The sequence below is a fragment of the Diabrotica virgifera genome, chromosome 2, assembly GCF_917563875.1.
Source record: "Diabrotica virgifera virgifera chromosome 2, PGI_DIABVI_V3a".
Classification (NCBI taxonomy): domain Eukaryota; kingdom Metazoa; phylum Arthropoda; class Insecta; order Coleoptera; family Chrysomelidae; genus Diabrotica; species Diabrotica virgifera.
The window spans coordinates 28,422,538-28,447,641 of NC_065444.1; the positions used below are offsets into that span (position 1 = coordinate 28,422,538).

The following is a 25,104-nucleotide window of genomic DNA, read 5'->3' on the forward strand; positions in this document are numbered from 1 at the left end:
CTTATCCTATTCATAGTTTTACAAGTTTTAAAGTCTAGAGATTGGTCGGTCCATTGAACCTGAGGAAAGGAAAATACTCAGGCGGTTCATCCTGCACTGTTCAAAGGAAACTTTTCCTGGATTTGAGTCGCTCTCGTGGTGTTCGAGCTTTGTATAGGGCATGTCGCTCGTCCGCAATCTGTTTAATTTTCACTATGTGTTCAGCAACGCCCCTACGTGTTGAGGGTTCTGCAAAACCCGCTGCTTTATATAGGTTTGAAAGTGGCGTTGGTTTCATGCACCCCGTTACTATCCTGAATGTTTCATTTAGCGCAGTATTAACTTGTTTAGCGTGGGCACATCTGCCCCAAACTGAGCACGCATATTCAGCAGTTGAGAAACACAGTGCCTGTGCAGTTGTTCTTAAGACGCCAGGACATGCACCCCATTTACTTCCCGTTAGCTTTCTTAGTAGGGGAAAGGCTGGCAAAATGGGGTACTTAAGGTTGAAAGATCAGTACAAAAAAAATTTGTATATTTACAATAACATCATATGATTTTATTAATAAAAGCATATTTGGACATCCAAAAAAAACATAAATTATTCCTAGCAAGAAACAAATACAACATGAAAACAATAAAAAATTAAGAAAAGTCCTTTTACCCCGTTTTGCCCGTCAGGTAGGGTAAAATGGGGTAGGATCAAAATAAGGCATAATAACCCAATAAACACGTAAACTACCTATTTGCAGAGTTCACAAACAAAAATCTCTTCGTCATCTTCTTCAATCCCAGCGCATGACATATGCGCCCAACGAATGCACCTGGAACATGAAGCCCATCCTTCAGAGGATGTAGAATAAAGATCTCCACAATAAAGTCACTCTGCATCACTAGCACAGGATTCACTATCACTTGAAGAATCACACTTTTTAGAAATTTTTACTTTTTTCGTGATAGTTTTCCCTTTATTGCATTTCTTTTCGGCTTATTTTTTTCTAAAGCGTCTTCCAGCTCTTTCTTGTAAGGAGTAGAAGTCAAAATAGCAGTTTTTCCCTTTCTGTGTGAACTCCGTTTAGTTGCAGCACTGGCTTGCGGAATAGGCATAAAAACGGTTGGTGATACTATCGGAAAAGCTGAATCATTGGAACTAGAGGTACCTGGCTTCGCATTTCTGATTGGTGTTGTATTCTTTTCAGGGGTTCTTTCGCCGAATGGAACAGTAGCTCTTGATGTGTCTGGTTATGGGCTAACGGTGGGTATCGTTTTCTTTCTTGGTGTTATTTCTTCGAATTGAGTAATAGCTTTTGAAGTTGATGGCACTGCATCAGAAAACGTCGGATTATTATTTGTTTGCTGGTTTGTCTTACTGCTAGTTCGATAGACCTCACAATTTTGTTCAGGAGTTCTCTCTCTTTTTTCAATCTCAGTTGTTGCAGATGGCAAAAAATCAGCGTCAGAAAAAACACCTAAGTCTACAGGCCACACCCCAGTTTTTTTAAACCCATTTATAGCAGTTGTCATTGTAGCCGCCCTTATAAAAGCAGCACTAAATAATGATGAGAGTTGGTGAAATGTCACTACTCTACCTGGATTGGTTCTCAGCCATTTTCTCACTTCGTCATCCTAATAAGTGCTTAGCGGCTTCATGAATGAGACGTCAAGAGCTTGCAGCCGATGAGTTGTGTGAGGAGGGTAACATAAGAGAATTACACCGATATCTCTTGCATAATTTATTAATTCCAAATTCTTTGTATGTGTGATTTGTGGGACATTAAACTGAACCGATGCACGGTAATGTCCCATTTCGCCGTTGATTACAGCTCTGACCGCCCCTTCCATAGACTGTGTAGACCAGCTCTGCCTCTGGGTGACACGTTTGTATTTAAACACCATCTGAAACAAAGTACCTAATTTAAGGAAGGGCAAAATGGGGTACCCCATTTTACCCTACCCTACTCTACCCCGTTTAGCCCGCTTTGCACTACTTTTAGGTTAAGTGTTAAAAAATTCTTAAAACATTGTTTATTTGAACAACCGCTACGACATATTACGCTCAAAATAGTACATGTTTAGCTGAAATGAAAAAAATAATGTGCAAATAACCTAACAGTACTTACCTTAGTTTAAATCGCTCTTAACAATTACAACTAGTACTCGTCCGTTAGTCACACAATACACTTCAGTCGCCTATAACGGTATTGTTTGCACTACCGGTTTAAAACTCTTACAGAGGCTCGTCTCCTGCAAGTACCTGTTACGGTACAAAGTAGATAGAGTTGGGGGTTTCGTTCTCAATCGCGGTACCCCGTCTTGCCCGTCCACCCCGTTGTGCCCGCCCTTCCCCTATGCTGTTCCTAGTTGTTACTTTCCCTCTCGTTTAACTATAACTAAAGAAAAAACCAAGTACATACTTATATATAAATTAGAAAGGAAAATGCAGAAACAAAATAAAAAGATCACTTTAAGTACGAATATGAGAGAGTATAAATTTGAGAAGGTAACGTAATTTGAGTACTTTAGAGTAAAAGTTACAAATAGAGGAGGCAAGGAGAGAGAAATATATAAACAGGTGTTGAAAGGTAGCAAAGTAGTATGATCATTAAAGGCACTGTTTAAAGAAAAAAACGTGTCCAAAGTAGCGAAGATTCGACTTTATGAAACATCAGAGAGACCAACGGTATTCACGTGTAACCTGGACAATGAATCAGAAAGAAGAAAAAATGTTAGAGATTTGGGAAAGGAAAATCTTGAGAAATGTTTTTGGTGGTATTAAGGAGGCTGGTGGGGAATGGCGCAGAAAAACAAACCAGGAGCTAGGGTGTATAAGAGACCCAAAATAACACAGAAAATCAGGGCGCAGAGAGTTTTATAATTGGGATATGTTTTAAGAGTGCCAAAAGAAAGAAAAGTCCTAAGAGGTTTGCAAGCAGAAGAACAAGGGAAGAAAAGAAGAAGGAAACCACAAAGGAAGTGGTTTGGTGCTGTTCGGACTGCGATAGAAGAAATGAGAACTGGAGAAAATAAGTGAAGGACAGGAAAAAGTGAAAGAAATTAGTCAAGACTACACAGACCGGGCAGTATCGTCGCCCCCGCTAGCGAAATTATTCCGATTCGATTTTTTTGTCCAAACTTACTCAAAAAGAGGTCTTTATAACATATCCACAGGGTGCCGGGCGGTGCTGTTGTCGAAAAATTGTTTAAACATTTTTTTTAAACAAATTCACAAAAATAATTTTTTTATTTCGAACAATTTTTTTTGATAATTTGGGACATTCTGAACAAAAAAGGTCTCTTGTCATTTTTTTCTAAAATTAATTGTTGTCGAGTTATATGCGATTAAAAATTTGTAAAATGCGAAAATGGCCATATAACACCACAACAATCAATTTTAGAGAAAAATCACAAAAGACCTTTTTTGCTCAGAATAACCCAAATTATCTAAAAAAAATTCGTTCGCAAAGAAAAAATTATTTTTGTGAAATTGTTTAAACAATTTTTCGACCACGGCACCGCCCGGCACCCTATGGATGTGTTATAAGGACCTCTTTTTGAGTAAGTCTGTGCAAAAAAATCGAATCGAAATAGTTTCGCTAACGGGGGCGACGATACAGTGGAACTATAGCGCTAATTGTTAATAATTAAAAATGGCAGCTTTGTAATAAAATAATGACCTAATAATGACCTCTTCAGGACCTTGAAGAAGGGGTTTGAAACTTGATTTTGCCACTTTTTGGATTTCATAATAATAATTTTTAATCGAGTTATTAAGTCTTGAAAAGGAACATTTTTGCATTTTTCAAATTTTTAATCGCATATAACTCGACAACAATCAATTTTAGAGAAAATGACAAGAGACCTTTTTTGCTCAGAATCACCCAAATTATCTAAAAAATATTGTTCGAAATGAAAAAATTATTTTTGTGAATTTGTTTTAAAAAAATTGTTTATACAATTTTTCGACCACGGCATCGCCCGGCACCCTGTGGATATGTTATAAGGACCTCTTTTTGAGTAAGTTTGTGTAAAAAATCGAATCGGAATAATTTCGCTAGCGGGGGCGACGATACTGCCCTGTCTAACATATACCTGTCACAGATACGATTTATTAATTTGTATTCGGACTATATTTTGAAACTGCTAAAATATGGTTTTTTCCCCAGCGATAAAATTATTGTGCATTTAATGACACAAGTTTTCAGTGATTTTATAAACTTTGTACAACATGGTATTGACTTTGAGATTCATACTTCAATTTAACAATCAATTAAGATAAGCACTGCAAATATTATGAGGTAGGTATTTAGAACTTTGAACTGGTAAATAAAAACATTTGATAATGATTTAACGTTATTGTTGGATATGTTCCGTTCACATGTTAAACATTATAGTTCTATTGTTTGTTTAAATTTATTCTTGTTAAAGTCGTTGTTAACCTTTAAATCGTTTTAATATATTCGAAAAATAAGTGGGTCGTAATGAACCGTTTAAGTTGTTTAGTATTTAGAACCAATTAAATAATTTAGCATACTTGAACCAGAACTTACTTAGTCTTTCTACCTTTAGGTGTAAGGCTGGTTGAGTTGAGTTTGGCATTGTAGTCTCGTCTCCATGCTTTCCGATCTTGTGTTTCTTGCACTTTCCAATGTCAATCCTTTTTTCTCGACTTCTTTCCTGATTTCATCTACCCACATAACTCTTGTATATTGGTCTTTCTCTTTTGTTTTTCCCTTGCACTCCCGTTTTCGAACACTCGTTTTGTTAGTCTCTCAGTTCCACATTCTACATACGTGCCCGAACCATCTAAGTTGTCCCTCTACTATGTTTTCCTTAATTGGTTGTAGTTTTAAGTTTTGTCTGATTCATTCGTTTCGTATTTTGTCTATCCTTTTCTGTTTGCTATTTTCCTCAGGAACCTCATTTCCATAGCATTAACCCTGGATTTTTCTCTCCCCGTCAATGTCCATGTCTGGCTGCTATACATCTGCTGCATACAAGCTTCCTGTTCGTTCCATTCTCTCGTTTATTTCCATGTCTTGCTTACCATTTGATTCAATTATTACTCCTTGATATTTAAAATATTCCACTTGCTCTAGTTGTTCTAATTCTAATTCTAATCTAATTCTATTGCGTGTGTCTCCCTCGTATTTGAAATTATCATTGTTTTTGTTTTCTCTACATTAATTTTCATATTTATATTTGATAGTTCTTCTTCTAGGATTTCAAGATTGTTCTGTAAGTCTTCTCTGTTTTCAGCTATCAATACCATGTCGTCTGCAAATAGTAGCTCCGATAGTTGAGTCTGTTTCATTTGCCAGTATGTATCATAATGTAAGTTTTCTCATTCTTCTCTTGCCTTTCTTTATTGCTTCATCCAGTAACACTGAGAATAGCAGTGGACTCAACACGCATGCCTGTTTGACGTCTTGACTTGTAGTAAATTCTCTGGATTCCGCGTTATTGGTTCTTACTGTATTTGTATTATTTATGTATATATCCTTTATTACTTCTATTATGTGTCTGTCGACTCCCCTTTATTTTACTGCCTTCCATCCCTCCTTTCTTTGGATTCTGTCAAACGCCTTTTCCAGGTCGATGAAGCATATATGTATCTCTCTATTCTTATTGATTATCTTCTCACTTACTGTCCTTCCTGAATCCACACTGTGTTTCTTCCATAGTAGTTGTTTCTATTTGGGTTTTTATTCTTGTCTCTATTATTCTTGCGAATACCTTCTCAGGGATACTTCATATAGTGGTACCTCGGTAAATATTACAGTTTCTCTTGTCTCCCTTTTTGTGTATTGGTAAAATAATGTATTTCTTCCAGTTCTTTGGTATGTCTGCTCTATTTATGATATCATTCATTAGTTCTTTCATGCTGTCCATCCCTCTATTCCCATGAATTTTATCATTTCCGGGGTGATATGATCCTTGCCTGGTGCCTTGCCTAATTTTACTCTTTCTATTGCTTTCTTTAATTCCTCTCTTGTTATGGATTCCACGTATTATTCTTCATTCCGTTCTTGTATCTCCCCTATGTTGTCCAGGTCTGCATTTGTTAGCTCTTTGAAATATTCTCTCAATCTTTCCATTATTTGTTTTTCTTCTGTTAATACGTTTCCATTCTTGTCTTTTATTTTCGGCATCGTGTGCTCTTTCTTTTGCCTGAGTTGCTTTAATGCGCCGTAGAAGAGCTTTTGGTTTTCCCTATAATTTTTTGTCATTTTTTGTCCAAACCTCTCCCATGACCTTTCCTTACATGCTTTCACCGCTATTTTAACCTCTTTCCTTTTCTCTTTATATGGCTCATAATCTTCCGGGTGCTTTGTGCTTAGGTATCTCTTCCATTTGCCTTTTTTTGTTCTTTATTTTCTCTCGTATTTCTTCCGTCCACCGTTTCGTTCTTTTCATCTTTCTTCTCTTTTCTTCTTTTTCCTGTTGTTCTTATTCTCAATATTACTAGATGATGTTCACTGCCAATCTCTGAGCCTCTTTTCGTATCTTCTTAGTTCCATTGTTTGTTTAAATTTATTCTTGTTAAAGACGTTGTTAACCTTTAAATCGTTTTAATATCTATATTCGGAAAATAAGTGGGTCGTAATGAACCGTTTAGGTTGTTTAGTTAGCAATTAAATAATTTAGCATACCTGAACCATAACTGATGACCGAATACTCTCACAATGATGATGTAGAACACACAGAACATGGACTATTGGAAGAATATGAAAATGAAAAGAAGGAGATAACAAAGCCGCTAACAAGAAAATAAGTTGAAAGGGCAATCAAACTGCAGAAAGATAACAAGGCCCCTGGATGTGATAAAATACCCCCAGAATTGTCCCAAGTTGGGAGTAATGAAAATTATATACAGTCTGTTCCAACGAAAATAACTCAGAAATCAAGAGCTTCTTCAAAATTTTAAAAAATACGTCAATTTATAATGGGATGGGGACGAATTTTCATGTAAAATTCATACCCTCAAATGTAACCCCCTACTGCCCCGCATCAACCCCCACTTTTTTTAAATAGCAAGTGTGGTCGAGTGGCACATCATTTGAAAGGTAATTTTTTTCTCTATACGACATTCTATTTTTTTTATTTACGTAATAAGTTTGAAGATAATTTTGGACTTAACAAATTTATTATAAATTAGTTAAATCAAAAATTATCTTTCCAGATATTCCGCAAATAAAAAAATATAGGGTCGTGTAGAGAAAAAAAATACCTTTCAAATGATGTGCCACTCGACTACACTTGCTATTAAAAAAAGTGGGAGTCGATGCGGGGCAGTAGGGGGTTACATTTGAGGGCAGAATTTTGCATGAAAATTCGTCCCCCTCCATTATAAATTGACGTGTTTTTTTTTATTTCGAAGAAGCTCTTGATTTCTGAGTTTCTGAGGGGTCAAATTTTCGTTGGAACAGACTGTATATAATTTTCATTATTCCCAACTTGTGACAATTCTGGGGGTATTCTGTCACATCCAGGGGCCTTGTTATTTTTCTGCAGTGTGATTGCCCTTTCAACTTATTTTCTTGTTCGCGGTTTTGCTATCTCGTTCTCTTCATTTTCAGATTCTTCCAATAGTCCATGTTCTGTGTGTTCTACATAATCATTGTGAGAGTATTCGGTCATCAGTTCTGGTTCAGGTATGCTAAATTATTTAATTGCTAACTAAACAACCTAAACGGTTCATTACGACTCACTTTTTTTCCGAATATATTAAAACGATTTAAAGGTTAACAACGTCTTTAACAAGAATAAATTTAAACAAACAATGGAACTAAGAAGATACGAAAACAGGCTCAGAGATTGGCAGTGACTATCATCTAGTAATAATGAGAATAAGAACAACAGAGGAAAAAGAAAAGAGAAGAAAGATGAGAAGAACGAAATGGTGGACGGAAGAAATACGAGAGAAAATAAAGAACAAAAAAGGCAAATGGAAGAGATACCTAAGCACAAAGCACCCGGAAGATTATGAGCCATATAAAGAAAAAGGAAAGGTCATGGGAGAGGTCAACGGACAAAAGAAAAAGCACACGATGCCGAAAATAAAAGACAAGAATGGAAACGTATTAACAGAAGAAAAACAAATAATGGAAAGATGGAGAGAACATTTCAAAGAGCTAACACATGCAGACACGGACAACATAGGGGATGAAGAACGGAATTTCCAAGAACGGAATGAAGAATAACATGTTGAATCCATAACAAGAGAGGAATTAAAGAAAGCAATAGAAAGAGTAATATTAGGCAAGGATCATATCACCCCGGAAATGATAAAATTCATGGAAATAGAGGGATGGACAGCATGAAAGAACTAATGAATGATAACATAACTAGAGAAGACATACCAAAGGACATCATTTGAAATTCTGTTTCTTAAAAAATAATATTATTTGTGTTTACATTATAAATTACTTTAAATTTATATTTGTTGTAGGTGTTGGATTGGTGACCCGCAAAATGGGAGCAACAGTTTCACCTGTAGTGGATCTACAAAAGGAAGGCGATGAGTATATTCTGTCATCGATATCAACCTTTAAAAATGTAATTCTGAAATTCAAACCAGGAGTGGAATTTGACCAAGAAACTCCTGATGGCCGTAAGGTAAAATCTACCATTACAATTGATGGAAACACTTTGCACGAAGTCCAAAAGAATCCTAGTGGGACAGAAACTGTGATTGATAGGACATTTTCCGCTGATGAAATTAAAATGGTGAGTAGATTTTAATATTTAGCCTTGTGTAGTAGACAAATTATAAATATTTTGTCGTTTGTGTATATTGTCGCTCGATTTGACAACCTAGAAGATCTACAAGTACAGTATAGCAGAGTTAACTGAAACCCTCAAGGTCACTTGCACCGCATAAGCAAACGGCTGCCATCTCTTCTCCTCACGGTTGCAGTTAAATCGGTTTTACTGTACCTCCTTATGAGTAAAATCACGTATTACAGTCAACATTATGGACTCAATATAAACGAAAAGAAGACAAAGCTCACGATAATAAGCAAGAAAAGATAACATGAAGTCAATTCTACGTCAACTAAATCCCAGTAGAAAGAGTGACGCACTGCAATTACCTAGACACCGTAATAAATTAAGACCCGTGTTGAGCTGCCCCCCCCCCACTTGCAAAAATTAAAAAACAAATAGCCCTGATTTATGAGCTATTTATGAGCTTTCATATTCCGCAAACTAAAAATTTTGAGCTCGTTCCACTGAGCAGGAATTTAATACTTTAGTGGGGGGCTGAGTCAGCCCCCCCACTACTTAAAAATAGGAATATTGAATCGGTTTTTGCGGTAGAATTACGAGCTATTTATGAGCTCTTGAAATTATGTAGTTTCGATTTTTGAGCTCATCCTCTTCACCCCCAAACAACCCTTTAATTGATTTAACTTAAGAGAAAAATGCTGAGAAAACTTAAAATATATCGTATTGCGGATATAATTCATATAGCTTATATACTCTAAGAATAAACTATTAAATCACGTGCATTTCGATTATTGAGCTACAACCCCTTCGCAAGAAAACCACCCTATCTTCCCGGCTTAAGAGAAAGTTGTACTTAAAATGCATTAAATTAATTATTTGGCGACTACATATCATTTAATAATTTATAAGCTTCCAAATTACGCGCACTTAGATCAGTAAATTGCAATTTATTTTGTATAGTGCAGTCACTGAAGGTAAAAATCAACGATTACCTTCAATTTCGGTGAATCTTCATCGATTTTCACGAAAATTGGTCAGTGGTTAGAGGATACGTCAAGAAACAAAGGTGACATGGTACCACCTTGCGCCTTTACCCTAAGGGTGGATACCGCCCCTTCTCGGGGGTGAAAATTATTTTATAAAAAATAACTGCACAAATCAATAAAAGAACAAAATTAAAAGCAAGATTTATTATATAAAGTTATTAAAATAATTCAATATTTTAAATTATTAAAGATCAAAGATTTTAATTATTCGTGAAAAAAAATGCATGTTTTGAAGCAGTTTTTCGTAAATCACTGAAAAACTGTAAGTTTTTACAAAAAAGTTAATAGTAGTTTAATTCGTATAGCTTCTATTCTAAGAATAAACTCTTAAATCACGCGCCTTTCGATTATTGAGCTACAACCCCTTCTCAAGAAAACCATCCCATATTCCCGGCTTAAGAGAGAGTTGTACTTAAAATAATTTAAATTAATTATTTGGTGACTAGATATCGTTTAATAATTTATGAGCTCGCAAAATATACGCATCTCAATTATTGAATTGCCAGTTTCTTTCTATAGTGCAGTCACTGAAGGTAAAAATCAACTATGACCTTCAATTTCGGTAAATCTCCATTCATTTTCACGAAAATTGGTGAGCGGATTTTGATGCTATCAACTTTTTCTGGAGCTCATTTTTGATAGGTATTTCTAAGTACTTTGACAAGTATGTATTTAGTACCTAAGTGTTATAAAAATGCACCTCTTTCCCGTTATATAAGCTTGAATCCTTAGATTTGAGCAGTCGCAGAAAAAAATATACATTTAATTACCAATAACTTACTTTAAATTAACATTAAAGGGTTTTTCAAGTAAGCAATTTATTATATTTTTTATTAGCTTCAATTTTAGTGATGAAAACTTTTTTGTAAAAACTTAGTTTTTGAGTTATTTATGGAAAATCGCTTTAAAGCATGCATTTTCTTTCACAAAAATTAAAATATTTGATCTTTAATAACTTAAAAAGTATTGATTTATTAATAACATTGTACATTGCTTACAATTTGTTTCTCTCTCGATTTGTGGGGTTATTTTTAATAAAGTAATTTTCACCCCCGAGAAGGGGTGACATATACCCCAGGCTAAAACCGCAAGTTGTTATTGTCAATTCGTGAAAATTAATGGAGATTTACCGAAATCGAAGGTCATAGTTGATTTTTACCTTCAGTGACTGCACTATAGAAAGAAAATGGCAATTCAATAATTGAAATGAGTATATTTTGCGAGCTTATAAATTATTAAACGATATGTAGTCGCCAAATAATTAATTTAAATTATTTTAAGTACAACTCTCCCTTAAGCCGGGAATATGGGATGGTTTTCTTGCGAAGGGGTTGTAGCTCTATAATCGAAAGGCGCGTGATTTAAGAGTTTATTCTTAGAATATAAGCTATACGAATTAAACTACTATTAACTTTTTTGTAAAAACTTACAGTTTTTTAGTGATTTGCGAAAAACCGCTTCAAAACATGCATTTTTTTTCACGAATAATTAAAATCTTTGATCTTTAATAACTTAAAAAGTATTGACTTATTTTAATAACTTTATATAATAAATTTTGCTTTTAATTTGTTCTTTTATTGATTTGTGCAGTTATTTTTTATAAAATAATTTTCACCCCCGAGAAGGGGCGGTATCCACCCTCAGGGTAAAGGCGCAAGGTGGTACCATGTCACCTTTGTTTCTTGACGTATCCTCTAACCACTGACCAATTTTCGTGAAAATCGATGAAGGTTCACCGAAATTGAAGGTAATCGTTGATTTTTACCTTCAGTGACTGCACTATACAAAATAAATTGCAATTTACTGATCTAAATGCGCGTAATTTGGAAGCTTATAAATTATTAAATGATATGTAGTCGCCAAATAATTAGTTTAATGCATTTTAAGTAGGTACAACTTTCTCTTAAGCCGGGAAGATAGGGTGGTTTTCTTGCGAAAGGGTTGTAGCTCAATAATCGAAATGCACGTGATTTAATAGTTTATTCTTAGAGTATATAAGCTATAGGAATTATATCCGCAATACGATATATTTTAAGTTTTCTCAGCATTTCTCTCTTAAGTTAAATCAATTAAAGGGTTGTTTGGGGGTGAAGGGGATGAGCTCAAAAATCGAAACTATATAATTTCAAGAGCTCATAAATAGCTCGTAATTCTGCCGCAAAAACCGATTCAATATTCCTATTTTTAAGTAGTGATGGGGGGGCTGACTCGGCCCCCCCACTAAAGTATTAAATTACTGCTCAGTGGAACGAGCTCAAAAGTTTTAGTTTGCGGAATATGAAAGCTCATATATAGCTCATATAGCTATTTGTTTTTTGATTTTTGCAAGTGGGGGGGCAGCTCAACACGGGTTAAATTAAGAATGGACCAACAACCAGAAGATGAGAGCCATCGGAAAAGCTAGATCCAATTTCAACCGAATGAGGGTCATCTTCAACCTTTCTCTTGGTATAAAAGTAAGAATTCTGCGATGCAACGTGTTCTCTGTCCTTTTTTATGGTGTTGAGTCGTAGACCTTACACGAAAATATGTGCAGAAGATTGAAATCATTTGAGATGGGGCTATATCGGAGAATACCTACTTAAGATCCCATGGACTAACCGAGTCACAAATGAGGAGGTCCTCAGAAGAATCAGAGAGGTACTGACCGCCATCAAATCTCGAAAACTACAATACTTCGGACATAACTGTTTCTGATCCTGTCTACTGAAATGCATTTTCATTTGCCTTGTTTTTAGACTACTAGTCAAAGACCTTCGAATTAAGTCTCTAGAGAGACGGATTCTAGCGCATTGAAACTACTCACTCTCTATCTCCCCCACCAAATCGTCATGGATATCGTCACTTAGCTCTACCAAAGAATACACCATCCACCGGTGGGTGGTGTATTCTTTGACTCTACCGACAGCTCAGTCTATGTTAATATACAGGATGTTTCATTGGGAAACGGAAATACTTTAACGGTGAATAGAGGTCACCAAGCCGGTTCTAGATATACAACATTTTTTGCCCTGCCGACTTTTATAACCGAGTTACAGGGTGTTTTATCGATTTTGTCCATTTCTTTCCGAAGCCATAACTTTAGAACCACCCTGTATATTTTTTTGATATTTGGTATACATATCTGGTACACATATCTGATTCAAAACCCAAACGACCGACATACTAACCATAAGAAAAATCCAGGTCCGGATTAACAAAAAATTATAAAGTAATTGGAACCTTAAAACAACACCCTGTATATTCAAATTTTGAAAATCTCTTTGCATATTTCAAAAGAGCACAAAAAAGTAAGTTTAATGGATCGCTTCAATTTTTCGGCCAGACAATTTTATGACTTTAATTTTGAAATTATATTGAATTTTTTAAGAACTCTGACATTAAAAAGCAGGTATGTATTATTAACTTTTAATTATAAATTATTAAAGTTAATGAATAAATACTCATTTTAAAAATAATCAATACTTATTTACCACATTGGAACGACCCAATTACTAATGACAAGGAAAATCCAAGTCTGAATTAACAAAAGAATATAAAGTAATTGTGACATTGAACCAACACCCTGTATATTGAAATTTTGAAAATTTATCTGCGCATTTTAAAAGAGCATAAAAAACTGTGATCAAAGGTTCATTTTAATTTTTTCGCCGTTGATTTAATTACATCAATTTTGAAATTATATTGAAATTTTAAAGAACTCTGAGATTAAAAACCAGGTATGTAATAGGTTTGTTCTAGCAAACAGTCAAAGTAGTTAGAAACCATCAGCAAAGAGTTGGTCAGTGAGAAAACATAATACAGTCACCAGTGCTATCCCCTCTATTCTCGCTGGTCCACTATTCGCTGATGGTTTCAAACCGTTTGAAACAGATGCTAGAACAAACCTATTATTAACTTTTAATAATTTAATGTTAATGAATCAATAACTATTTTAAAAATACTTAATACTTATTTACTACGGATTGCTTCATGGATTCTCTGGATTTGTAGCTGTATGCACATCATTAAAAATTAGAATTGCGAGAATTGGGATATTTTAATGATTTAGTAAAGAATTAAAAAAACAGCTATATCTACTAAAAAAACTCGTTTAAACAATTCAACAATTTAACATAAATTAAAAATATTTGAACTATAACAGTTGTTCAAAATGTCCGCCATTTTGTTCGATGCATTTCCTTGCTCGTTTTAAAAGATTTCGAATCGATTTTCTAATTACATTGGGATTGTTCTTCATTTTTCTGATAGCTTCTTGTGACCTTGACAGAATTAATCAATATGATTTCAAAATTGCCGTAATTAAATTATCTGCGCAAAAATTTGTCATGCACCTTTTAACGCAGTTTTTAATACTCTTTTAAAATACGCAAACAAATTTTCAAAATTTCAATATTATACAGGGTGTTGTTTCAAGGTCACAATTACTTTATATTTTTTTGTTAATCCGGACCTTGATTTTTCTTGTCATTAGTAATTGGGTCGCTCTAATGTGGTAAATAAGTATGGAATATTTTTAAAATGAGTATTTATTCATTAACTTTAATAATTTATAACTAAAAGTTAATAATATCTGCTTTTTAATGTCAGAGTTCTTAAAAAATTCAATATAATTTCAAAATTAAAGTCATAAAATTGGCTGGCCGAAAAATTGAAGCGAACCATTAAACTTACTTTATTGTGCTCATTTCAAATATGTAAACAGATTTTCAAAATTTGAATATACAGGGTGTTGTTTTAAGGTCACAATTACTTTATAATTTTTTGTTAATCAGGACCCGGATTTTTCTTATGGTTAGTATGTCGGTCGTTTGGGTTTTGAATGAGACATAATATGTGTACCAAATATCAAAAAAATATACGGGGTGGTTCTAAAGTTATGGCTTAGGAAAGAAATGGGCAAAATCGATAAAACTGTAACTTGGTTATAAAAGTCGGTATTTCAAAAAATGTAGTATATCTAGAGCCGGCTCGGTGACCTCTATTCACCATTAAAGTATTTCCGTTTCCCAATGAAATACCCTGTATTCTGTATACGTCTATGGTTTAACTACTGAGTAAAGCACTTAAAAATTTAAGTATTTTCTTGAGTGTAGACAATTCTTATATAGTAAATGCTCGAGATTTATCTCCAAAATCGGCCATTCACGACAAAATGAATGTATTCCAACCTAAACGTCCTCACTGTCTTTTTCTTCGAATATTGGCGATCATTCTGGCTATATTTATTTTATTAACTGATGCTTTAAATAGATAGTGTCCTCACTGTACATTCAAGTTGTTCCTCAATGAGAGGTGCAGGACTCGTTTATGTCATTTATGTTGCATATAAAAAAATCTGTAGAAATTAATAGCAAAGTTGAATGTCTAAAGTCTAGCTTTTAAAATATTTAATTGCATAATAATACCTTAAATTTTTTTGTTTCTTTTTAGGAAATGTCGGTGAACAACGTCAAGGCCACCAGGATCTACAAGATTCAAGTTTGATAGTTTATGCTTACCTAATAAGTTATTATATTTTTTAATTTTTTTGTACTGGTCCGATACGTAGTGATTATACCAAAATGAGTTTGTTTATCTATACTTTTTATTACTTTATTAAATTTGTACTGATTTGTAATTATGTATGTAGTGGAATATATACTCATGGAAATAAAAGCATAGAATAAAAACATGTGTTATTTTTTATTGTATGGGTGAGGCAAATAAAGGGCCTATTAGAAATATCTCGAGAACTAAAGGCAACAGAATCATGAAAATTTGAATTAAGGGGTTTTGAAGAGTCATCTGTTTAATGAAAATATTTTCATCTATTTGCTACTTCCGGTCATTTTTGGATTCTCTTCGATGTCTTCTTTCTTAAAATATGAGGTTTTGTAATGTTATACAGGGTATTTTAAAAGACAATTATGTTTTTTTATTAATTTCGTAGCAACATTCACACCCTGTAGAATTGTAGTAATTTGACATCTAAAACTCTACTTACGTTCAAATGATTTTGAATATAGTCTACTATTGTTAAAAATCATTAGTATAGCTAAATTTTTAATTTTAGTATACAGGGTTGGCCGAAACTCGGAATGAGTATTTTCTGAGTTTTCTTAAATGAAACACCCTGTATTTTAGTATTGTAATGAAATGATATTTTACGGTACTTTTTTATTTCTTAAGCATTCCCTATACCTAACTGATTTAATTTGCACTTAATTGTTAATCGCACCAACAATCTTAACTACATAGTTATTTTGATAGCTAAACCATTATTGGTAATTTTAAGGATCAATCTGGATTAATATGTAGATTTCTGAAAAATTATTTGTGATGGAATATTTTCACGGCCAACCTAATAAAATTTTACGTATTTTTTGTTGCAATTAATGTTTAGCTTGAATCACCAATAACTCACAAATTAAAGCAGTTATGTATAGAGAATATATATAAAATAAAAAAGTGCCATGAAATATCATTTCACTACAATACTAAAATACAGGGTGTTCCATTTAAGAATACTCAGAAAATACTCATTCCGAGTTTCGACCAACCCTGTATACTAAAATTTCAAAATTAGTTATACCTACTAATGATTCTTAACAATAGTAGACTATATTAAAAATCACTTAAACATAAGCAGAGTTTTTAATGTCAAACTATTACAATTCTACAGGGTGTGAATGTTGCTACGAAATTAATAAAAAAACGTAAATATCTCTTAAAATACCCTGTATAATATTACAAAACTTCATATTTTAAGAAAGAAGATATTCAGGAAAATCCAATAATGTAAAAATATACAGGGTGTCCTATTTAAAAAAACGAAGTTATAAGCAACTTCCGGTATAACCGGAAGTTGCAAAGAGATGAAAATATTTTCATTTAATAGATCATCCTTCAGAACCCCTTTATTCCAATTTTCACTATTCTGTTGCCTTTAGTTCTCGAAATATTTCTAATAGGCCAGTTATCTGTCTCACCCTATATACAGCTCAACAGGCCTTAAAGGCCCATATGGCTTGGAATTTTTCCACTGTTTTCCTACATTTTCTTCTGTCCGTGGACGCAGTTCTCCAATTTGTTATCCCGATTGTTTGCAGGTCTTCCTTACACGCTTTTAGCCACTTTTTCCGTGGTCGTTCTCTTTTCTTCTTTGCTTCCCCTCTCACCAGTGAGTTTTTTGCTCACCTTTCGTCGGCCATTCTCGTAAGATGACCTAACCAACTAAATCTCTTTGTTCTGACGATCTAGCTAATTTCTGGTTTCCGGTAGAGCTCTTTGATCTCTGCATTTGTTCGTCTCCTCCAAAGATCTTCATCGTCTTTTACTCCCCAGAATATATTCCTAAGGCAGGGCCGCACATCAAAGAAACATGAAACGTGAAACATGAAACAAATAAATTGTAAAAAAAGTAACCGTTTCATGTGATATGCTAATCGATGAAACAAAAATAAAATTTGTATAGTCGGCAATGGATAGTGACGTGGTTGTTGCTGTCGGCGCCGCCCTTTAATTGCTTGTTAATATCAAAGAAACGTGAAACATGAAACAAGTAAATTGTGAAGAACGAAACCGTTTCATGTTATATAGTGTAGGAAACAAAGGTTGAACTCCGCAAATAAGTCCGGTTACATTTTTTTTCAGTATATCAAGGGGTGCTTTTAATGAGACTAACTTTTTCTTAAAAGATTTCGCCCCGGAACACCCATTTTCATCCCTTTAAAGGGGGTAGTTTGTCGTTTTTGCGAAACGTAGCCCTTCCTGTACGTCATTGCAAAAAATTCCTCAATAGGAATATGAAGAGGACTATATTTCCTACAATTTATTCCGCGACAGCATATATCTATCACACACCGTTTAGCGGAGGTGGCGCCCCAAAGTTGACAAGTTTATAAAAAAGATGTTTTAAAATAAATTATTTTTCCCCAACCGTAATGGGAATCAAGAAGCAACCCAGCGGCAATTAATCACAAATAAATGTCTGATTTTTTGGTATAGGTTTCATTTAAGGGCAATTGTCCATTTTTTAATTACAGGGTGTTAAATTTTAAAAAGCCTCTTTTTATATATACCATCTGAATCGCTTATGCTAGCGTAAAAAAACTTTCAGCGATTACCCATGTACAAGTATGATTTACAAATTTGTATAATTCACCCCCATATTTTCCCCGAAACCACCCCCAAAAAAAGGAAAATGAATAAAGAAAATATGCAAAATTGACTCTGGGCCACCACTGTGGCTTTAAGGCGCAAAGAAAGTTAAATATATATAGGTCATAATATGTAGCAGACAGTGTGTTCTTTTATTTGTTATAAGTATATTATTAATAAAATGAATAGGTGACGGCATTTCTGAGGTTTGTGGCGCCACTATGCCGTAACGGTTGCTTATACGAAAAAAATGCATAGGACCTTATTTGTAGAGCAAATAGTGGTCTTTAATTATGTATGAGCGTTGTTTCAAAAAAAATATATAGGTATGTAATGAGAAAATCGTAAAAACATGCTCGCCAAACTTATTTTCAGGGATAGGGTAGTTTCCGCACGGATGTTGCAATAACCATATTATATAAATGTATTTATAAAAAACCCTACTGATGGAGTAGGATTTTTCCCTACCCCCTTTAAAGGAATGAAAAAGGGTGTTCCGGGGCAAATCTTTTAAAAAAAGTTAGTCTCATAATAAGCACCCCTTGATATACCAGAAAAAAAATAAAACCGGACTTGTGTCGAGTTTGCGAAGTTTAACCTCTGTTTCCTACACTAATATACCTACTAATCAAAGAAACAAAAATAAAATTTGTATAGTAAATAATGGAAAGTGATGATGACGAGGTCGTTGCTGTTGTGGCAACTCTTATTACTGTCCAAAAATCATAACCATAGTACATAATATTTGGTTGCAAACGAATTAAAATAATCATCTTTCTCAAAAAATAATTAGTTAAAACAATGAAACTGATATCGAAAAATAGAACACGTCCTATTTCATGAAACACGTTTCAAGAAGATAAAAATGTTTCATGTGCATGAATCACGCTTGTTTCATAGATATGCGAACGTATATTTGTTTAGCAGTGTTTTATTTCCATGAAACGTGTTGCACGTTTCATGTTTCTTTGGTGTGCGCCTTCGGAAGATAAAAATGTTTCACACGCATGAATCACACTCGTTTCATTGGTATGCGGACTTCTATTTTTTATAGCATTGTTTTATTTTCATGAAACGTGTTTCACGTTTCACGAGGACACTCCGATCCCAGATGTTCAGCATATTTCCTTCGTTATTGTTCGTAACCCATCTTTCGCTTCCGTAAAAAACTGTTGGCTGAATCATATTAGGTATAGTTTTAATTTTGCCTCTCTGGAGATGTTTTTTGCTCTTAGTAGTTTGTATAGAGCACCGACACTATTCCTTCCTCTCGAAAATCGCTTCTGAATTTTTGGCTTTCTTCACATTTACTTGTTACTTGTTACAGTTACCTCTAGATACTCAAACTCTGTCACCTTTTTGAAGCAATATGGTGAAGCCATAGCCACCTTTACTTAACAAGCCATGAAGTTGAAACTTGGCAACATCTATTGGTAGACCGATTAATTCTGACAGTTCTCATTTGTTTTTAAATAATTTTCACTGTACTTACAAAGAAACTGAAACATTTTACAATATTTCGTGCTCCAAATTATAAAGAACATTAAAAGGTATGTTATTAAGATGATTTTAGTTCAATATAATATATTTTTATATGTATAAACTTGCGTGCATATAGAAATCCGTCCACTTAAAAATTTTGTCATTTTTAATGTCTCATATTTCCTAAACCTGTTGGCAGATTTAAGTGATTTTTATAATATGTTATAGCCTAATTCTTTAACAATACCTCTGTAATAATATTGTTGGTAAACAGTTAAATTTTTATGGTGTACCGGGCATTTAAAAAATACTGAAATTAAAACCCAACTATAGACTCCGGTTTTCTTAACATTCTGTTTTTTTGATTAATTTGCTTATGTTTAACAACTAGATTTGTTCTTTATCAATTCAGGGTGTTTCTAAATAAGTTCGACAAACTTTAAGGGGAAAGGAACAAAATGAAAAATTTTGACGCCTGTATTTTAAAGGTAATCATTTTTTTCGAATTCTGAGAAAACTAATAAGTATTTTTGAAAAATTGAAACGCAGAATAAAAGATACTTTATTACCGAGGGCCAAAAGTCCCTTAGAATGAATAAAAAGTTTTTTTTAATGACATATTTGAAACTAAAAATCACACTAAATTTTCTTAGGTTTTCACCCCTGTAACTTATTAAAATAAACATAGAAGTTTTCAGGAACTTTGAGTCCTTGGTCCTAACGTAATCTTTCACTCTGCGTTTAAATTTTTGAAAAATACTTAGGTATTAGTTTTCTTAGAATTCGAAAAAAATGAATCCCGTTTATATTCTTGTTATTGGTTTTTTTTTTGTATAATAAACGTTACTTACAAGGAATTACTTTTAATATTATTTTGTACAAACTTCCAATTAATAATATTTTCTTGTTCGACTCAAAAAATACTATAAATTTTACCAGAATTTGTACTTTAAAATCGTAGTTTCGAAAGCGGTAGTCCGAAAGTCAGACTACGGACGTCATCAATTGCGACGTTGCCTTTTTCTCTTCATGACTTGTAAAGTAAAGGTAGCTATGGTGAAGCGGATGACACTAACAGTGTCATCCGCACATCTAATGTTTTTAATGAAACTCCATTTACCCTTATTCCAGCTGTTTCATCCTCAAGAGCTTTTTCAAGATCTCTCCTGAGTCGGTATTAAAAATAATTGGCGACAATACGCATCTCTGTCGCACCCTACGCCTAATTTCAATTTCGTCTGACAACTCACTTGCTATATATTATATACATGCAACTATGTATCGAGAGATATAGTATTTTTCAATGTCAAGATAATGTGTCTATTAAAACTGCCCAAATTTGTTCAAAAACAGCTTTATTTGTATAAATCATGTTTACAATAATAACAAAATAAATGTATAAAAAATACAAAAATGCAAATAAAAAGTTTTATCACAAAATGGAATGTTAAAGTAAAATTAATATCGAAAAGACAAATACGATAAACAATAGGAGAAAATAACTAGCTGATATTGTAATATTTTTCTCATTTTTACTTTATTACATATGAAGCTCAAAATGGCCATAATCCTGAGATGCATATATCCTCCTTTAATACGGGATATGTATTGCTATGTGAATATTCTTTTAGAATAAACATATATAATATTATTCATTTTGCGCATTATTTCTTAGACTATGTAGTCATCAAACTCTCTAGTTTATTGGTTGGGTTCAAAATAGGAAGTTCTGCAAATAAAATATTAGATTCATAGATTTAGTATATGTACCAATGTACCTAAGTGGTTTATTCGCTCTGTGCGTGACCATGGTGGGGGTATCGTGACCATAGACATAATAACAATAGACTAGGTAAGGTACGGTTTTTAAGTCCAAGTCCTTTTAGGAGTCCGTGTATGGAGAAGAACAGCCACAGCAAGCAAGGGTGGAGGCAAAAAATAAAGGAGGCCAAGGCTCAATTTGGGCTGTAGTGCCGTAGAAGAAGAAGAAGATAAGGTATGGGCCGCTCTGTGCATCGAGGTGTAACGCCGATATCAAGGACATCATTGGTCCATATTCACTTTGAGTGGTCTAGCCATCTTTGTCTGTCACATGCGCGGGATCGCTTGGCTAAAAGAGATAGATAGACCACCTATCGACTGCCCGCGCGTTACGCTATCTGCTCAGTATGCCTTGTCTATCCTTATTATGTCTATGATCCTGAAACAGTGCCAGCGTGAGTAGAGGCGAAATATGACAATATTGGATGTACCTTTGTAATCTCATTGTCATTGTTTGTATAGCAAATTTAATCAAAAAGGGCAAATAAATGTTGGCGTAAGTATTTAATTGTGCTAATAATATCCAAAATAGTAAGTGTAATTTCTATAGATCTCCAATAATGACAAATAAATTAGAGAAACGATTTCAACTAGGAGCAGTAAACTCAAAAGACAAATTCACACCCAAAGAATACACCAACGACGTCGTTGGTGTATAGGGCTTTTCATCGATTGTCATTTGTTTCGAGCTTCTGTCAATATGCTGTATAATCTGTGTATAATATTAATATACACGGATTATACGACATATGGTTCTTTTCATGAGCATTTTTCAGTGCGTCACAGTTTTTCGATTTCTCTCTAACGCATTAAATTGTATGTGATAGAAAAAAACGCACGTCGCTGATTACATTTCGTCGGTGACATTTATAACATTTAATCTAGTTGTCAATAGATGTCGCTAATAATATAATATTAAATAATATTATATTATTCTATATGAAAAAAATTAATCTGTACAATGTATAAGACTATACAAATCAAAGAAAATACTATTTTATAAATGCAATAAACACAATTCATTTGTTTTTATACCAAATTGCAAATAAAATATGACAACTGTCAGATTTAACTAAAATGTCATGTTAGAATAAATGTCATAAATGTGTATTTATCACGGACTAACCTTTTTTTCTATCATTTGTGACGCACTGAAAAATGCTCATGAAAAGAACCATATCGTCGTCCTAATCTGTAAACTGCGTAACTCCACAATAGGGAACTTGCACATTTTTTTATTACATAATAATGTTCAGTTTTGTATAAAAATGAGATTTACAAAATTTCACGCTTCAAAAACTTATAATTTAGAAGTACAAATTTAAAGTCTTCTTTATCTTAAAATAGTTCAAACGACCCGTAACGTCACAGAGTTTAACTATGTGGTTCTGTTTATGGTTATATTTACGTATATTCTTCTTCTTCTTCTTCTTTAGTTTATTGGCCTCCACCTACTTGGGTATTTGACCAGCTCGTCATCGGGGAATAAAGGAAAAATATTTATATTCTAATGACATTTATCGTATGTCGTTGTAATAATATTATACCAGTTTGTTGAGATTGGAGTTTGATACAGTTTTTGAAGGAAAGGAAAGAAGGTTTACTATTGAAAATAAAACAATTTTGTAAAGTACAAATTTTCTATGAATAGTTCAAACGATCAAAAACACTTTTAACGTCACATAACTGTATTTTTTACTGACGTTTATAATGTCTAATTTAAAATTATATATACAATTGGTGTAGAATGTAAACATACAACCCTGTGACGTCACGACGCGTTTTGGGGTGGCTGGTATAAGTTGAATTTTTAGTCGTCTTTAGGGGCCAAACGAAAGACAAACAAAACTTTTTTATCTTTGATACAGGTTCTACATTATGTTCTGTTGTGATTTATACCATTTTTTTTCGATTTTAAAATTTTATGCAAGTTTCCTATTCTCTGAAAATGAGTTATTATTGCCATCTGTTTCAAAAGGTCCCTACTTATCATTTGAAAAAGGTAGCACATGCATATTTTTACCAGATGAGTAAATACCGACCTCTTCGTATACACTGTATCTCCCTTGTCGCCAAATTTAGTATGAAGAATACGTAACTCCCTAGTTTGTCATCCCACACAACAGGAAAAAGTTGTTGGTAAGTAATATTAAATACTTAAAACAATATACAAATGTCAGTGATATCTGTATCTATACAATATTTCCGTTTTACCATCCTATCTTTTAAAATGGGAGATATGTAGTATTCGCATTAGTCTTTAGAGAGATAGTTTTTTGTGTCTCCTGTAAAATTTGGATAAATGGAGTTACGCAGTTTACAGATTAGGTCGACGATATGACAGAAGCTCGAAACAAATGACTGTAAATGAAAAGCCCTATTCTTTGTTCACACCAAATAATGTCACTATAAAAATCACCAGATTCATCTTCTTTTTTTGGTTGACCATGTCGGCCCTCGACTGTAAGCCAGTAATCAGTATCGGACAACTAATAAGCAGGGGCGGCCCGTCAGGGTAGGCAAGGTAGGCGCTGCCTAACCTCGTCAAATGTACAATGATAAATTATTTATTAATATAAATTACTTATTTGAAAACTGTAATTTATAAATTTTGAGAAAATACCGAAGTATCTAAAAATCTAAAATAAAGCAAAGCTACTTTTTAATTCATCTCTGAAGTTGTAATAATTATTGTACGCTCCCCGTAACGTAGCATTACTACGACGGCTTTACCCTAGGGCAGGCTCTCTAAAAAGTAGCCGAACAGAATTCGCATTTGTCTCACTCTTTACGCTAAGCACAGCGGCTGTATTGTCGCTTGCCTGGCCGTGTATTTTCGGGCTATAGGTAGGCTAGATTTTTTTGAGCCTTTGACATTGGTTGTGTCGAGCTGCATCTCGGAACTGCCAATTGCATGTTTTAGGATCTTGACTACCAATTCTGAAAAAAACGAAAAGTTCGAATTTTGTCATGAAATTTGGTATGTGTGGTCAGAATAATATTTCTAACGATTTTTTCAAATAACTTTTTGCGATATCTCTAACGCGAAACAAAATATTGAAAATTCGCCCTGTTTGTGAATTCGCAGTAGGCCGCGTTTAAAATTTAAATTTCAGTTGACTATCTTAAAAAGTGTAAACCATCAAAATCAATGACTGCAAAATTTCAAATCTGTATTTATTTTAATAGCCGAAATATAAGGGTGTCTTCATCTTAAATGCGACACACTGTATACAGGGTGTTTGGTAAAGAATGGGCTATAGCTTAACACTAGATTCCTGAGGTTAAAATATGTCGGTTTGAGCTAACTTACCTTAGTACGAAAGTTGATAATAACCGAAATACAGGGTGTCAAAGTTAAAACTTTTATTTTATTTATTCTTGAATATTTCCTAACAGACATGGGATAATAACACAAAATTTGGTAAGCAGGGATTTTTTGAGACGAGAAATCTAAATTCGTCACCAAAAATGATGTATTATACAGGGGGCGCCACATACGCCTTTCAGCGCTAATTTAATAGGTTCAATTTTTTTATTACCCACTCTACATACTTTCTAAATAAAAAATTTTATTCTATTAATATTTTTACTTAAAAAAGGTATACTACATTCATCTCGCTAAACTCAACCGTTTTCGAGATAAACGCATTTTAAATCTGCGAGGCAACATAATTTTTTGCAGCATATCATTGTAGTTACAGTTACAAAAATTCATACAAGAATACAAGTTCGAAAAATAACTTAAAATCATAAAAATTTACAAAAATGTATCTCAAATTTCTTCAAATGGAATTTGCGACATAAATATGAGAACTGGCACAATTATTATGGTTTCAAGTTTATTTTTCGGGTCTAACTACAATGATATGCAAAAATTATGTTGTATCGCAGACTTAAAATGCGT

The 25,104-nt window shown here is 33.6% G+C and overlaps 1 protein-coding gene across 2 annotated transcripts in view; it reads left to right on the forward strand.

Annotated features, from left to right (window-relative positions):
* The window catches only part of LOC126880011 (fatty acid-binding protein, adipocyte), a 104,989-nt gene extending 89,565 nt beyond the window's left edge, over positions 1-15,424 (forward strand). For both annotated transcript variants that reach the window (XM_050643526.1, XM_050643525.1), the window contains 2 exons: positions 8,429-8,706; positions 15,186-15,424. In XM_050643526.1, coding sequence (XP_050499483.1) covers positions 8,429-8,706; positions 15,186-15,239 — 332 coding nt within the window. In that variant the 3' untranslated portion in view covers positions 15,240-15,424. The remainder of the gene's footprint in view (positions 1-8,428; positions 8,707-15,185) is intronic.
* The last annotated feature ends 9,680 nt before the right edge of the window (positions 15,425-25,104 follow it).